General features: G+C 38.7%; 1 protein-coding gene across 3 annotated transcripts in view; it reads right to left on the bottom strand.

Moving 5' to 3' along the window:
• Positions 1–17,614, bottom strand: part of cdh24b (cadherin 24, type 2b) — a 228,856-nt gene that overhangs the window by 119,999 nt on the left and 91,243 nt on the right. For all 3 annotated transcript variants that reach the window (XM_055203093.2, XM_055203096.2, XM_055203095.2), the window contains one exon: positions 411–2,129. In XM_055203093.2, the coding sequence (XP_055059068.2) occupies positions 411–1,880 (1,470 nt within the window). In that variant the 5' untranslated portion in view covers positions 1,881–2,129. The remainder of the gene's footprint in view (positions 1–410; positions 2,130–17,614) is intronic.

Raw genomic sequence — 17,614 nt, 5'->3', positions numbered from 1 at the left:
ATGACAATCGTTTCGCTAGATAAGACCCTTATGCCTTGTTTGAGATCGTTAAGAGTCCTTTGAAACTGCAATTTTAAACTGCATTAAAAGTGTTTGGGGTCCATTAAAGTCCATTAAAATGAGAAAAATCCTGGAATGTGCTGCCAGAGATGTTTTTTCAGTCACAGCGTGGACAGAAACACGTTTTCCTTTTTAATTTGCTGTCTTGTGACGGTCTTATTGGTTAGTGATCGCTGAAGTTCCCGTGCCAGATTGATTCTTCTCACCTCATTATTCGATTAGGAACGCTGCTAATTTAGATGTATAGGAAATCAATGTCTATTAACAGTTGAACGCAACCAATAGAAATGTAGTTTTTTCTGAGAGGAATTGAAAGAGGACATGCTAAGTCAATAGAGTTTTGTTCTTACCCGTCCGATGAGCACCGGTTCTGGGCCAGCATACTCCTCAATGACAAAGAATTGATTCCAGATCCAGCTTCGTCGTCGTCTAGATCGCAAGATTTCGCCCTTCGGTCGATTCTGCTCCTCATCTTCATTCTCATCCATTTCTTGGAATACAAGGCCCCGGGTGTCCCCGTCAATGCTAGGGTCCACGGTCATTTCTTCACTCTCATCCGATTCCTTTCTTCTCCATTGTGGATCCGGAGGGAGTTTTAGGATGTGGCTGCTGTCAATGGGTTGTGAAATTTTAATTAATGGATTCTGAGTGACACTGAAAGGCATGTGAACACCCTGATCTAATTCCCTTTTAACATCAAGAGTCCTCTCCGTCAGAGAGCTGACAGTGTCAGCGGACAGATGTCCCGAGTCTATATGAGGGGTGTGAGATATGCCCATATGCAACGATGTGGAAGCATCACTTTGACTAGAAAGTAGATTTGTCTCTGTTCTGGGCATGACCTCACTTTGGGGAGTTGATGCTATGTGAGTCGTGAAGTGTTTGTACTTCCATGAAGGAGTGCCGGGTGCAGCTCTTATCTCTATTTTTCTGTCCCCCTCGCCTACGTCCACAGTGAATCCATTATATGGTTTCCAGATAGTATGAACAGTCTGATCTGAATTTAGACTGGCGTTAGCAGAGGTCTGGTTATCAGAGTTATAAAGTTCAGGAGTGCCTGACCTGTCTTGCTTCTTCATTTTGAGCGCATCCATCTGGGTGCGATCCATGTTGATTAAATCCCTTTTCCTGCTGTGACTTATTTTGCTTGGAATATTGAGGCCCGGCACGCTCTGAAGCTGGGAATTCACAATCCGCACAAGGTTGTCTTTGGATATAAGTTTTAATACGCCGTAACTTCCAGTCAGGTTTAATTTGTGAGGTGAATCCGGAGTGACTACCTTTGTACCCGCTGTAGTGTGAATGCCAGAATTTAAACTCACTCTGGATCTTGAGGGAAGTCTGAATCTGGTTCTGTTAAAGTGCGTGCCAGATGCGGCCTTGTGATGTACTGAGATCCATTTATCTATTTTTGCATTTTTGGAAATAACATCACTTTTCCTGGTGTTATTTCTGCTCTTTCTCAGCTCTAACAGATCTCTGGAGTCGTCTACGGCTTGCACTTTTATATCCGTTTGATCAGAGTCTTCATGTATTTGCACTTGTGATTTGGCATTAAACCCAATAAAATTTTCTTTGCTGAAAACAGGAGAAGCTCCAAGGCTCTGGTGAGCTGTAATTTGTTCTTCGACTTCCTCTGGACCATTAAGTTCTTTGAGTCGGGTCATTATATTTCCATTCCTCTCCAAACTCGTGTCCCATTGGTCAGTTCCATGTAACTGGGTGTGAACTGAGCCCACTCCCCTCCTCCTAACAATCTTACTGACACACCCTCCTACAAGACAGAGGGACATCAATAGGAGCAGCCTCCTGTCAATCATGTTGCCTTATTGTAGTGTACTAATTTAAATGACAACTGATGTAAAGCAGTGTTCGCTTTCCGTTGGACTTCATTCTTCTTTTCACTTTGGTTCCTCTTCACTTATTTCTCCATTACACACCTTTACCCAGCACTGGGGAGTTTGCGTCAGTCTTATCACTTTATGTATATCTTCCGTTATCTAGCGGAGATTCGGTGTTTTTGTTCCGGCAAAGCGTTTTACTCAGTTTCCCGCAGAGGGTTGGATGCCCTGAGAGGAAAGATAAAGATAATTAAGTTAAAACTTTAATCATTGCGGTATGTTAATTAAAAGTGGAACGACAAGCAAGGTAGCAGAACACACAGACAGGCTGATTCATTAACTTATGAGTAATCACAGTCATGTCGGCATCACCATAAAACTCAGGCATGAGCCACAATGCCTGATGGTTGACTTCTGAACTGTCAGATGTTTCAAGCATCTTAGAAAAATTGTGTTGCCTTTTTAGATACGAAGGCGGGTACGTGTTCTGACATAAGAGGAACTTATGTGGGCAACCCAAATTTAGTCAGATCCACTTCTGTCAAATAATTTATAGAATTTACTGAAAAATTAGTAAGCTATTGGTGTTGGCGTTGTGACTGTGTTCTGTGGAAACTGCTCATGCATGGAGAGAGCGATGAGAGTGACGAATCAAACCCCCGGAGGTAAAAAAAAAACAAAACAAATCCAGCAGAATTACATTACATCATGATACACAGTTTAATTTGCCTAATGTATACTGAATAGACATTTGATGTACTGTAGGTTCATGTATTTAACTGGTTGGTGTATTGAGAATAAGTCTCAGTTACACCCTGAAGATAGATTTGCAGTAGATTGTTATTCAGAAATTCCTGAGAGCATAGATTAACAGGATATAGCTGTGAGATCCAATATGTAGTGTATTTTATCTTAAGTTATATTAGTATCTTCAGTTTTAGTGTGTTTGGCTATACACTATGTAATTTTACACTCTCAGAAAAAAAGATACAAAAGCTGTCACTGGGACAGTGCCAGTGGCGGCTGCTGACTTCTCTTCCGAGGGGCGCGAAGAGAAGTCATGTTAAAATACATGCCTGCTGCACACGCATCGAAAATTTTATGATAAAAGAGACTCTCACATTTACAAAAAACTCGCAACACATTTATTTAAAAGATTACTCAGTTTTCTTTTTAAAAAAATCCAGATAATTAATTCACCCCCATGCCATCCAAAATGTTTATATCTTTGTTTGTTCAGTCGAGAAGAAATTAAAGACATGAAATCATGCATGGCACAGAAGGTTCCCCTGCTTAAACCAGCACATGTCCAGGCCCATCTTAAGTTTGCCAATGACTATTTGGATGATCCAGAGGAGTCATGGGAGAAAGTCATGTGGTCAGATGAGACCAAAATAGAACTTTTTGTTCATAATTCCACAAAACGTTTTTGGAGGAAGAAGAATGATGAGTACCATCCCAAGAACACCATCCCTACTGTGAAGCATGGGGGTGGTAGCATTATGCTTTGGGGTGATTTTCTGCACATGGGACAGGGCGACTGCACTGTATTAAGGAGAGGATGGCCGAGGCCATTTATTGCGAGATTTTGGGGAACAACCTCCTTCCCTCAGTTAGAGCATTGAAGATGGGACGAGGCTGGGTCTTCCAGCATGACAATGACCTGAAGCACACAGCCAGGACAACCAAGGAGTGGCTCTCTAAGAAGCATATCAAGGTTCTGGTGTGGCCTACCCAGTCTCCAGACCTAAACCCAATAGAGAATCTTTGGAGGGAGCTTAATCTCTGTATTTCTCAGCGACAGGCCAGAAACCTGACTGATCTAGAGAAGATCTGTGTGGAGGAGTGGGCAAACCTGGTGAAAAACTACAGGAAACGTTTGACCTCTGCAATTGCAAACAAAGGCTACTGTACCAAATATTAACATTTCTCAGGTGTTCAAATACTTATTTGCAGCTGTATCATAGAAATAAATAGTTAAAAAATCATACATTGTGATTTCTGGATTTTTTAATTATTATGTCTCTCATAGTGGACAATACATGCACCTATAATGACAATTTCAGACCCCTCCATGATTTCTAAGAAGTGGGAGAACTTGCAAAATAGCAGGGTGTTCAAATACTTATTTTCCTCACTGTATATGTATATGTTCACTCTCAGAAATAATTGCACATACTTTACTAGTATGGCAAAAAACGGTTTCAAGCATGTCTTTATTGAGGCCACCGATTACTGTTCCTTCTGTAAAATGCAACACTCTAAAAAATGGTGCTACAGTAAATAGCACTAAAAGTGATTCACTGGCTTGAAATCCTAAGGGAACCACTTTAAGTACTATATAGCACCTATGTAGAACCATATGGTGTATGTATAACCATAAGTGGTGCTATTACATATGTGCTATACTGCACTTACAGTGGTTTACCTATGATTAGAGTGAACTCAGCACCTTTAAAAACATATTTTGTTCTTTGAGCGGGTAAAAGCATACAAAGTCAACTTATCCATCAGAATCTGTGATGTATGATTTCCAGGCTGATTTTACCCAGAAAACTACTCTTTCCCACAATAAAACATTAGAAACTGCATACAATTTCACATTTGAAGAATTTGAATGAGGCTATCCAATCTTTGTAGACAACATGAGTTGGGTATACAAAAATGAACAAAGTTCATCATAAGCACAACAAGGGGAACATATGATGTACTGTATGACGGGTAGCGAATCTGCAGAAAAGTGCCCTTTAAGTGCAAAGCAATGCATTGTAGACTTTAATCCAAATGAATGACAGTGACCTACAAAGCAGTGTACGTGGGTGGTGCGTTTGCCGCGAAAACATGCGCTATTTGCTTTAAACGCGTCTTCGCCCAAGTTAAAAATATTCAACTCGAGCGAAAAATTAGCATGACACAAAGTTAAATCCCGCGAGTAATCTAGATGTGGCAAGTGCGAGTGATTTACATGTTAAGTCAATGCAAAGACGTGGATAGGCATCCTGGGGCGCAGAAGGCGTGGTGCAAATGGTGTGTTCTGCGCGAATTGAATGTTGACGCGGGAAACGCGCAACTTGAAAAATCTGAACTTTGGCGGATTTCCGCGCCGCATTAAACAATCAGGACCTTGCTGTAGTAGTGACATGATTACAAGAAGCGAACGGAGTCTCGGCAAAGTCGCAGAAGCCCCTCCCATGACATGAATTTCCGCATGAATGTCTCAAATGACTAGAATTTCTCGCGCGGCCGAAGCGAGTAAACGTAAAATGTTCAAGCGTCCAACTACGTTTTTTCCGCCTCTACCGCGGCCGATGTGAACGCACCATTACAGTCCTTTACACAATTTAAAATGCACAATTTAAATCTCAGAATGACTTTTTACCTTTTCTTCTGGGTACATTTTCTCTCTTGAGGAAAAATATACACACATCGAACAAGAAGGTGAAAGTAAAGTTCATTTTTGTGTAAGCAATTTCTTTAACAGGAAAGAAAAACGTGTGGTTAATGCAATTGTTAAATAATGTTGTGTTGTCCTGTATGCATCTTGCTGTTGTGTCGGTCAATAGTATGTCCTCTGTAAATGTCATGTGACACGAGACCACAGTCGTGATGCTCTGAGACCTTGTCAACATGGCCACTCAGGCATGTCTGAAATCTGTTTATCTTCTGTGGATCTCCAACCCTCTCCCTTGAGTTTCTCCTCCCCACATTCACACAATTCTTTATTCCTTCTAGCAGACATTCAGTCCATCTCTTAAAAGCTTTTCTCTCCATTTTACATTTTCTCTTTAGTCACCTCTTCCCACACACCACCTGTCTCTCTCTGCCTTTCTTGCTCTCTCTCTCTTTCTCCTCTCTCTCTCTTTCCATTTCACTGTATTGTTTTAATATGCTCACTCTTCTTTGCTTTGGTTACCTTCACGTCCATCACGATTTGTGCTTTAACCTCTTTCACCTTCTGAGCTCTGACTCGCCTCGATCAATCAGCCAATCTCCCCTGTGACACCAGAATTGACGGCTGTCTGGCGTCTGTACCGATTTCAAAACAAATGAACCTGAAACTGAGATTCTCACCAGTGGCTCTTATAGATTACACAAATAAAAACACGTTAGCATGTTACGATGAGAGCAATGTCTGCCCAGCAGCTTATTTCAATAGTAAATAAACAAAGCAGGCTTACGGCTGGGTCCGCGCCAGGGAATCGTTCAGACGAGAAAATATTGTCATTATTTACTCAACCTCTTGTCATTTCAAACTCATATGCTAGTCCATAGTGACTGCTGTCAAAAACAAACATCTATGTGACTTATGTGGTAAATAACAAGTCTTCTGGTGTCCATTTTTCTAAAAAGAGTCATGTTTTTGTAAAAAAAAACTCATTCATAATTGTGAATGTGTCTGTCAAAACTCAGTTAACTTCTTTTCTTCTCACTTCTTTTGTTGTTGTTGTTATTTACTGTTTTCTACATAAAATTATCATACAGTACACTGTAAAAATGGTCCCAAGCTGCCACTGTGGCATTACTCTTTAAAAAGGTCCTGATATACCAATTTGGTACAGATATGTATAAATATGGTACCAAATATACCTCTAATATACTACTATGCACTCGTTGATACCAATATGTACGGAGCCCCTAAGGGGACATGGAGCAAAAATTAAATAAAGTTTAGTTTTGCATGCGCAAGTGAAAGCGAAAGTTTCACGTGCATACGCGATCGATTCACGTGCGCACGCAAAACTAAACGCGATAGTTTCATGTGCGCACACGATAGTTTCACGTGCGCAAGCGATAGTTTCAAGTGCACAAGCGATAGTTTCACGTGCGCACGCGAAACTAAACTTTAAAAAAAATTCTGCACATGAAGGTTTCACGTGAGCACATGAAAGTTTCACGTTAGCACATGAAAGTTTCACGTGAGCAAATGAAAGGTTCACGTGAGAACATGAGCCCTTAGGGGCTCCATACATATTGGTACCAACGAGTGCATATTAGTATTAGTATATCAGAGGTATATTTGGTACCATATTTCTGCATTATCTGTAGATTTTTTTACTCAGGGGCTCGATAAATATGTACCTCTAAGGTACTAAAATGAACTCTTGTGTACATTTTTGTAGTAAATGTGTATCTTTTAAGAGGGTACTGCTCCGGTGCCAGCTAGGGCCACTTTTTTTAACCATTTTTTCTGACAAATGTAAAGGGCACTTCTTGTGAAATTATAACCTTGATATCTTCATTTATATTGCCTGAGTAATGCTGTGTCAAAGATTGAAATCAAACTTCATGGCTGGATTTTTTTTACCTTTTTCACAGCCTTGGGCATGTCAAAGATTCATAAAAACATTGTCTTTGATACATTTTTAGTTTTTGTGCAGATTTAATTTTTTTCTCCCTCATTTACTGTTTTTGCCCCATTGACTTCCATTATAACAACATTTTTGATTGCTAAGCCATGACACCATATAATCATGCATTCTTGATTGATGGTGTTTTTTTCCTTTTGCAAAGAGGTAAAATTTGTCATTTTTACTGTTAATCACCATGTGGCACCATTAACCCTGTAGTAGGCCTGTGCAAAAACAAAGCTTTATTTTTGGTTTGTACATTGAGATATATGCAGTATTACAGCATATTAGAGTGTGTGGTTGTGGGTTAGGGTTAGTATTGAGGAGCACCTACCTCATGCACCAGTTGCCCGTGCATCTGATACATTTTTACAGCCGTTTAATTTAGTGGCTGTTAACATCCACAAACAACCCGAAAGGGTAGTAAATTTGTCCATGGTATATTGTTGAGTTTTTGAAAATTTCAAAGGGTTTTCTCAAAATATGTGTAAATATAAAATTTGATCCCAAAAACCATTTCATTTGCTGAAACACAGAGAAAGGTGTGGCCCAAATTAAGACAAAAAAACCCCCACAGTGGCTGTTAACATCGACATAATTAAAGGACAAGTTTGGTATTTTACACTTAAAGCCCTGTTTTCAGAATGTTTATGATGAAATAGAATGGTTTTGACTGAAATTTGGACATATGATGCTGTCCTGAGAATTTTCCGGTGTTTGTTATATTACCCCCCACCTCTTTAAGTGTAAAATAGTGAACCTGTCCTTTAAGAGCGTGGCCAATATAGTGAAAGGTATACTGCCATTGTTGTCACTTCCGTCGAGATAGGCAGGCATGGGTTCAGCCACCAGCCACCTCAGCTTCAACAAACACCCTGCCTCTTTACTCCTTTCCAAGTATCTTCAAGTGATAAGCGGTGACGACAACAACATGCTCCGCCAACTATTGGCTTCAAAAAAGCTCTTTACAAACCTATGGGTGACATCACAAACACTACGTCCTTATTTTTACAGTCTATGGTTCAAACCCAGAGAACACACACACACACACACACACACACACACACAGATTAACAAAATGAATACCTTGTCATGCATTTTACTGTAGGAGCCCAAAAGCATCTGCCAAGTGCATAAAAAGAAATGTAAGGGTGAGCAAATAATTACACAACGTTCCATTTCGAATGAAATATTACTTTAAGGTCCATGCAAAAATGGCTTTGTTTGTGCTTAACAGATGAGGCGTCAAGCTTACAAAATCATTCATGCAGACAGGCTTGATTGAAAACTGCTGATAGATTGTTTTGCAATGAATTTAACAGGCTCGAAAACTATAGAGAAGCAAAACTGCAGACCCAGTGAAATCGTCTTGCTAGCAATGACAGTTTCCATAGATTAGGTTCATTAGATTGGAACTGGTCCACTGGGTTTTTCCACACAGAATTATTACAGGCTATGCGGTCATAATCTAAAGTAGCCGCACAGCCGTACATATGACCTAATCTAATACGATAGCAGGTGGGAAAGTGACTGCAGCCTATAGTTACAGAGATCAAGCTGTCAACACAAAGGTTGCTGGTTTGCTTCCAGGAAGGAGTATCCCAATAGACCGGTTCTCCTGTTCTACCACTGTTATGCCTTTGAGTAAGACACTTAACCTCAGCGTGCCCCTGACTAGAGCTCTTAACAGCAGCTTGTTTGAGTGTCTCTACGCTGTGTCTCTAGGCACAGTGTCTCTCCAATTATACCGGTGTTACTTTGGGTAAAAGTGTCTGCTAAATGACAAGCAACCACATTGCATTTAAAAGCAGCATTTTTAATAACATTGTTTTTAAACACGGCTCCCTAAAGTATGCACACAGAGAATTATAACTGGCACATAAGTGTCTTTTCCCATTTTGTACAATCTATTTCCCCATCCATCTATATGATAAACTGCATTTCTGTAAGTAGTGCCGAAAGCTCCTGCGAGTGATTCAACATCCAGTCTGGATTGTTCTCCTGTAAACAACACACACGCACAGACTTATATGTACTGGTTTATGTGCTTTACGAAGACACAATTGTGTATAATTACATGTGTATAACAACATAAATGTGTCATGTGTCCTTGTAAATCAAATTGCTTAAAACATATTACATGGTCAGTTTAGGGCATGCAAACAACAAAAAATGTGATGTCATCATATGTGGACACACCTACTGAGACCCTAAGGTGACATTGGAGTAAAAAAAATCTAAAGTTTAGTTTAGTACATGAAACTTTCATGTGCTCCTGCGAAACTAGCGTGTGCCCACGTGAAACTGTCGCAAAACTAAACTCGGTTGTTTCACATGCGCACGCAATAGTTTTACTAATTTGTTTTTTGTTTAGTTTCGCGCACGCGATAGTTTCACAAATTTTTTTACGTTTAGTTTCGCGCGTGCACGTGAAACGATCGCAAAACTAAACTCGGTAGTTTCACGTGCGATAGTAAAACTTTCATGTGCTCATGCGAAACTATCGCATGCGCACGTGAAACTATCGCAAAACTAAACTCGGTAGTTTCATGTGCGCACGTGATAGTTCCACTAATTTTTTATAAGTTTAGTTTCACGCACGCGATAGTTTCACTAATTTTTTAAACTCTTTCCCCGCCATTGACGAGATATCTCGTCAATCAAGAGAAAACGCTTCCCCGCCAATGACGAGTATTTCCGTCTTTCCGCAATACCGCTATTATCCACTACGTGGCGCCCCTTCCGCAACTTTTTAAAACCAGAAGTATTGCCCTATGGCAAGCTGCTGCATGTCCGTGTCTGTTTTAAAGATCGCTCTGAATGGGATCTCTATGAAAAGTCTGTCACAAAAATGGAATTATCTCAGCTTTTTGCTCAAAATGTGGTGTTTTTGCAGAAACCTACCCATATTCAAAAGCTGATTACAAAAGAACTCCTCAAGATAGGATGAAACTTTTTTTTTTGTTTAAAAGCAGAGGGTCTGTTCTTTCATTTGGTATATTGTATGTTTATATATTTGAAGAAGAAAATTTTCTGGAAGGCATTAAACTTTGGTGAAAATCATGAAAAACGCTGGCGCTGCCTGGCAACTTTTTAAAAAAACGCTGGCGGTGAAAGAGTTAAGTTTAGTTTCGCGTGCGCACGTGAAACTACCGAGTTAAGTTTTACAATAGTTTCACATGCGCGCGCAAAACTACACTTTAAAAAATCTGCACGATAGTGAAACTACCGAGTTTAGTTTTGCGATAGTTTCACCTGCGTGCGCGATAGTTTCAGATTTTTGCAGATTTTTTTTTTTTAGTTTCGCGTGCGCACGTGAAACTACCGAGTTTAGTTTTGCGAAAGTTTTACGTGTACGCGCAAAACTAATCTTTTAAAAAAATCTGCACGATAGTGAAACTACCGAGTTTAGTTTTGCGATAGTTTCATGTAAAACTAAACTTTATTTAATTTTTGCTCCATGTCCCCTTAGGGGCTCCGTACACACCAGATCTTAGAAGACCTCAATTTATAAATTAAACCTATTTAAGTAGGTCACAAAATTAAAAGTTGGGAATTTCTGGGTTAGATAGAATATACAATTTGTGCATAAGGAAACCATTGTCTATTGGGAATCCCTATAAAACAACAAATACGTACACACACACATTACTTTAGCAGAATAAAAATTTTGTTACATTATTTTATGAAGTACTGGGATCCTGATCAGGTGTTTTGATCTGCCAATGTTTAACCGTTAAGGTTAAGAGAGAGAAAAAGTATTTATTTCCTAAAGCCACAAAAGCTATGAAGAGCGTTTCTTAGGGCAGGAATCAATACAGCTGCAGCCAACTTGACGAATGGATAAGAATTAAGCTGTAAGGTAAGCAAACTCAGCAAACTAATAGCTCTACTAAACTGTAATCACACACTTGCCAATAACGGAAGGCGGTTGGTTCGCTGGGTTATAGGGCACAGAGGCAACAGGCTGGGAGCACAGACCAAACCAACATACCGACTCCGCCACATCTGCAGAGGGAATGTAAACCTGTTCAACACGAACAGACAATAAAGCACAATGCCCATGTCACTACGTGGTCTCTCTGCGGCTGTTAAGAGGAATCAGTGCAGGGTTAAAGTATGAGGCTGCCATGGAGCTAAAGGTGCAGAGAGGATCTGTCGGACAGCGTGAAGCGCCTGCATCCAATCATTTTAGACTCTCCTCTCGCTTCACACCTCACGCGCCAATACACCCGCCGGACAATCGGAGTATCTCACTGAACTGATTAATTGGGGCCATAAATATTTTTAATTAATTTTTCCCCTCCTCGGGCTCCGGAATCTCTGGGTCTGTTAGTATTAGAGGCAGATCTTTCTCATCGATCGCTGAGAGCTGTGGTGCGGTGAAGGCTGTCACCAACTTAACGAGACTGAAAATTTTAATTACGATTCTCCACCGTACCCTGGACTCGCTATTTATTTCCCAATACTCACAAAACACCATTCTCTCTCTTCGGAAAGCCTCGGCATAAACACAGTTTCTCGTTTTTGCATTGTGCTACATAATTGCTCTGTTCCAAAACCTAGCGAGTTGCCTACAAAGGTAGCATTTTACAGCATCAAAAGCTGTTCCAATTGGTAGCCAACTTACTGCAATTACACTGCCTCCTAACTCATCTCCTATTGACCGAATTGTAAGGCAGCATGGCTTGAAACTGTGTGCAGAAGGCAATCCCATAATGCTACTGGTGGAAAAAACTATCTAAAAGGTAGACAAAGTTGAGAGAAATGTAGATCATAAATACACATGCTGAAAAGTATAGAGTTAAAAATAAAAGTGCTACAAAGTGTGTACCCCAGCTGTCACTTGTAATCAGTACCCTTTATAAAGGTCCTAATATTTGGGTCAATGACATGACGTTAATTATTGTGTGTCTGTATGGTTCAATTAACGAATTTCCGTGGGATAGTCACTGAATTTTTTGCTTATTTTTCCGTTGCATTCTAACGGATTGGATACTCAACTGTTTGGTCCTATTTTCTTACCATTGTCGCTTCGGTTTAGAGTTAGATTTACATTAAATGACATCCTTACCCAAACCCAACTCTAACCCCAACGCCACAGGCGACAATTGGTTAAAGTTTAGAAAATATAAAAGAACAAATCAGAAAAAATAGTACAAACCAATACTTAAAGTTACATACTAATGCAAACACCAAATCTAACCCTAAACCGAAGCGACAATGGTTTGAAAATAGGAAAAAGCAGTTGAGTAACCAATCCGTGAGAATGCCACGGAAAAGAAAGTCCGTGGTAGGGCCACGGAAAAATGTGGAGATCCGTGAGAATGCCACGGAAAATGAGCAAAAAATTCAGTGACTATCCCACGGAACTTTGAAAGATAGTGCTGGGTTCAATTAAATGTAAAAGGGTTAAAATTTCAAAATACATTTGCAGATTACTTGCATACATTCTCTTTTTTCAAGACCAAGTCTAACATTTCCGGTTTCATTTCATTTTCAAAGGATATTTGGGGGATAATTGCAAAAATGTCAATGTGGTGTAACCGGTCTGTGTATATATTCATATATATATTCATAAAAAGTGGAATAAAATATAATCATCTAGTGTAATATGATTTTGTTACATACATTTATACATTATTTGTCAAAGATTATTTAGAAAATAAAGCTGTTTTCAGCATATGTCAGAATAAATCGCAAAACGCATTAAAATGTACATTTAGAAATAACTAATAAAATTATATTTAAAAATTATTATAATTTTTTTATGATTACCCTTACATGCCATCAAGGTGAATAAAATATTTAATATTTCTCATTATTTGGCGCAATTGACGCTTATACCATTTGACATTTTCAGGTCCATTCAGTCTTAACTTTCATAAAAATGGTGCAAATGTAATTTTTTATTGCATAAAATTAACATAAATACACTATGTGCATTAAAATAAACCTGATGCGTGCTTTTAAAACAAGATTTGTTTTTTTTTAAGATTTTTGAATTTCTCATCTTGCCAAACCGTTTTTATCACTGACCCATTTACCATTAGGTACATACTGTATATGTATACATTTGTTACCAATATGTACCTTTGAGGTATTAATAAGCTCTCTTTGGTACGCATATGAACTCTTTAGGTGCAAAGCTATACTTTTTGAGAGGGTGCAGCCCCAGTGCCAGCTGGGATACATATTTTGAATTTTTTTCTGACAGTGCATAAAAGAACCATTATTGGTTCCCAATTGTATGGCGTAGCCTACGCAGAGACGCGAACCCTACGCAGTAGCCTACGGTGTAGCCTGAGGTGCAACTCTCCCAAAATATAACAGGACGTCAATGCTACTCGGACCGCAAACCCGGTGATTGGTCTGCTAGAACAGGTTAAACTAAACTAAAATAAAAAAAATCTTCCTAAAGTAACATAAACAAGCTTCTTCTTTATTTGTGGGTTACTGGGCAAATTGCTTTTTCTTCGGCTGTTGCTCTGCTATTGTGGGTTACAAGCGTGGATACAGTTTGCATATGTAATTGCATGTCGACGCGAATAACGACATAGAAGTATTAAAGGCGGAGTGAACAATGTTTGAAAGCCAATGTTTATTATTTGAAATCACCTAAACATACACGCCCCTACCCCAATAGAATCTGGACATTCTTTTGATAGACCCGCCCGACTCCCTTTTTCAAAGCGTTTTTCAAAAATTGTGCACTCCGTCTTTAATGAAAACTGACGTGTAGCAATGAAGAAGTACAGTTTAATGAGCCCTTTATAGTCTGAAAAAACTTTTTTGGACCCATACAGACAATAATAGTTCTTCCATAGCATAGTGTAGCACCTTTATTTTTTAGAAGTGTGTTATATTTTTCCAAGTCCACTAAATGGAGTGGTATTTGTTTAGCTTACAATTGTTTGTGTGGCGCTATTGTTTTCTACTTTATAGTGTATTTCAAATTCCTTATAAAGTTTCTAAAAGCATCACAATGCTCCCTCAAAAGACAGCGGTCTATTTAGGAAACGAGGCAACTCACTTGGTTTTGGAGCTATAGCTTGTAATATCTCTCAAAACCACCTACTCTTTAAAACACACTTGATTTCATATCAGAAATGCATACATGGCAGCACACACTCTCACTAAAGGAATTATTATCCCACACATGTCAGAGAAAATAAATACAGCTAGCTTTGTTGTCTCTTTGTTCATCTCGCCCGCTGTACTGCTCCAGGGAAGAGCCTTCTGGACCAAAAGGAAAAGACCAAAAGAAATCCAGCCTCTTTATTACCTCTCTAGTATAAGAAAGGTGTTACCTCCTACAAATATAGGCAAACTAATGCTGTGCGGAGACTGCTGGTGCCCCCCTCTGCGAGACCTTCAGCAGCACAGAAGTACAAAAATGACTTTGAGGCACTCGGCTTTCCATCCCTCACAAAAGCTCGAGTCTAAAACAAGAGATCGAAGCACAGTAATGGAGGAAATCCGCCAGGACACAGAGGGCATTATGTTTGCGAAAATGAGGACGTATACATATATTTAAATGGATCAAATTTATCCTCCTACAGTACTTTTACCTGAGGTAATACTGCTAAACTGCTGATCGTATGCGAGGCTGCGCCTGCACAGGGTATCGGTAGGGGGTCTACAGTATGTTTTTTAAGTATGCTGGTTCTCCAGGGGCACCCAGAAAACAGGCTTGAATAAAGAAAACAAAATCATAAATAGAAAAATACAGATGGGGAGAGAAACAGGACACAAGGTAGATGGTGCAACTAAGGGCCTGTTTACATTAGAGCATTTGCGTTTTTAAAACAGCATTTTAAAATAAAAACGATCCTTGTTTATACTGGCATTTTAAAAAGAATCTTCATCCACACTATACACGACCATAAACGCATGAAACATGACCAATCACGTAACTGGGCATGTGCATAAAAGTTTAAAATAACGTATGACTCTAATAATAGCTTACCTTTGCGCATTTATGCAGCCTAGGGGTGTGTGATATTGACAAAAATTCATACCTGGATCCTTGTCAACTACAACAGACTTTATTTTTGAACCTATAAAAATGTGTTTGGGAAAGACTTATATTGTTCCAGCTCCCCCCTAAAACATATTAATATGATTAATAGGTTAATGTTGATGTTATTAACCAAACAAAGGGGTCTTTATGATTTAAAAAGGAAGCATTTAATTGAACAGTACTAAACGAACTTGAAGCAAAAATAAATTTCAGCAAATCCAAAGTTCAATCAAACATAATAAGAGGTGAAGGATAGCTTTAGCCTACAGAAATGCTTATTGCTTTAATGTAGGGAGTTCCTCTTCACCCATTTTTTGCTGTTATATTTATATTAGTTCAGTGCGTGTGTGTGTTCCCTCACACGCGTTCTCTGACAAAAAAGCATGGCCGGCTAAAGTATTAAAAATTAATATGACGTTCATTTTTAAAAGTGTGCGAGGTCCGTGCACATCCTCCTCTAGCAACACAGAAATAGCAAAAAAACGCAATCGGCTAGATGAGCATTAAATATTAATATGACGTTGATTTTATTTTTTAATTTGTTTTTATTAATTTATATTCACAAAACTTATCAACAAAATATCGATTAAAATTAAGAGACAAATTATATGAAACGAAATTCATTTTAAAGTAGCAAACAAAACTTAAATTAAACTCGAAAATAATGTCTGACCCATTACAATTCTCCCTTCATATACTCCCTATATGGCGTTTAAAATTACAGTCTATCTTTCTTAATAAGGTAACTTAATTTAAACAAAATATAAACAACATTACAACAATATTCAAACCCAACAATACTCAAACATAAATATAAAACAGACATTATCTATAAGGATACATTTTAAAACAATCTGATATAGCGTTTATACAGCAAAGTCTCACGAAATTTCGTTATATTAGTCACATATTTTTTTATTCTTTTTTCGTGCTATTATCACGAATTTTCGCGTTTTTTCGTGTTCGTATAACGAATTCCTATTTTTATGTGATTATCACGTATTGGTTACTCAACTGTTTTGTCCTATTTTCTTACCATTGTCGCTTTGGTTTAGGGTTAGAATTACATATGACATCCCTAACCAAACCCAACTCTAACCCTAACGCCAGGCGACATATACAAAAATAAATCAGAAAATATAGTATAAACCAATATTATAAAGTGACATTCTAATGCAAGCACAAAATCTAACCCTAAACCGAAGCGACAATGGTTTAAAAATAGGAAAAAGCAGTTGAGTAACCAATAAGTGATAATCACACGAAAACAGGAATTCGTTATACGATCACGAAACAACGCAAAAAATTGTGATAATAGCACGAAAAAAGAATAAAAAAAATACGTGACTATATCACGAAACTTTGTGAGACTGGGTAGCGTTTATAATAGCTGGTTGGTAAATGTTTACTATTTTTGGCAAAACCTCCGTTGCAAACCTCCATTTACCTGAATAAAAATAATTTTTACTTTGAAAATGATGCGCTGTCACGTTAACATCAGCTGTTCATTTACATAAGACTCCGTCTATGTTCATTGACACTGCAGCGCAACGTCTGAGTTCTCAAACTAAAACAGGGTCTGCAGCGTTTGCGAACGAATCCGTTTATGAGGGTCAAAAACGTTGGTGTAGTGTAAATGAAAGGCATAAACGTAGCAAAAGTAGCGCGTTTTAAAGGATAAACACATTCATGTAAACATAGCCTAAGATGCAAAATAAGTCCACTTTAGGGGGGCTCCCATCTGAAGGATAAAACAAAATATGAAAAGAGCGTAAGGGTCTCTGCTTAAAGGGGACATTTCACAAGACTTTTTAAGATTTAAAATAAAACTTTGGTGTCCCCAGAGTACATATGTAAAATTTTAACATGCTAAAATTGCCACTTTGTAGGTGTGAGCAAAATGTTCCATTTTGGGTGTGTCCTTTCAAATGCTAATGAGTTGATCTCTGCACTAAATGGCAGTGTCGTGGTTGGATAGTGCAGATTAAGGGGCGATTCTATCCCCTTCTGACATCACAAGAGGAGCCAAATTTCAATGACCTATTTTTTCACATGCTTGCAGAGAATGGTTAACCAAAACTGGGTTGTTCTTTTACACATTTTCTAGGTTGGTAGAAGCACTGGGAACCAATTATAGCAATTATAGGAAAAAGTCATATTTTCATGATATCTCCCCTTTAAGTCATAGGAGGAAAGGAAATAAAAATGACTTCGCAATCCGCAGATGAAACGGGACAAGTGCTAAAAAGGTAAACAACCTCCAACACTCAGAGAGAGCAGAGGTCTCGGTTACAAAACAGGCTATGAGAGACAATGAATCTGCCTCCCACACCGCAACCCAA

The sequence above is a fragment of the Misgurnus anguillicaudatus genome, chromosome 2 (genome assembly GCF_027580225.2).
Source record: "Misgurnus anguillicaudatus chromosome 2, ASM2758022v2, whole genome shotgun sequence".
Lineage (NCBI taxonomy): Eukaryota > Metazoa > Chordata > Actinopteri > Cypriniformes > Cobitidae > Misgurnus > Misgurnus anguillicaudatus.
The sequence above is the reverse complement of the archived record's forward strand: the minus strand, read 5'-3'. Positions and strand labels throughout refer to the sequence as shown.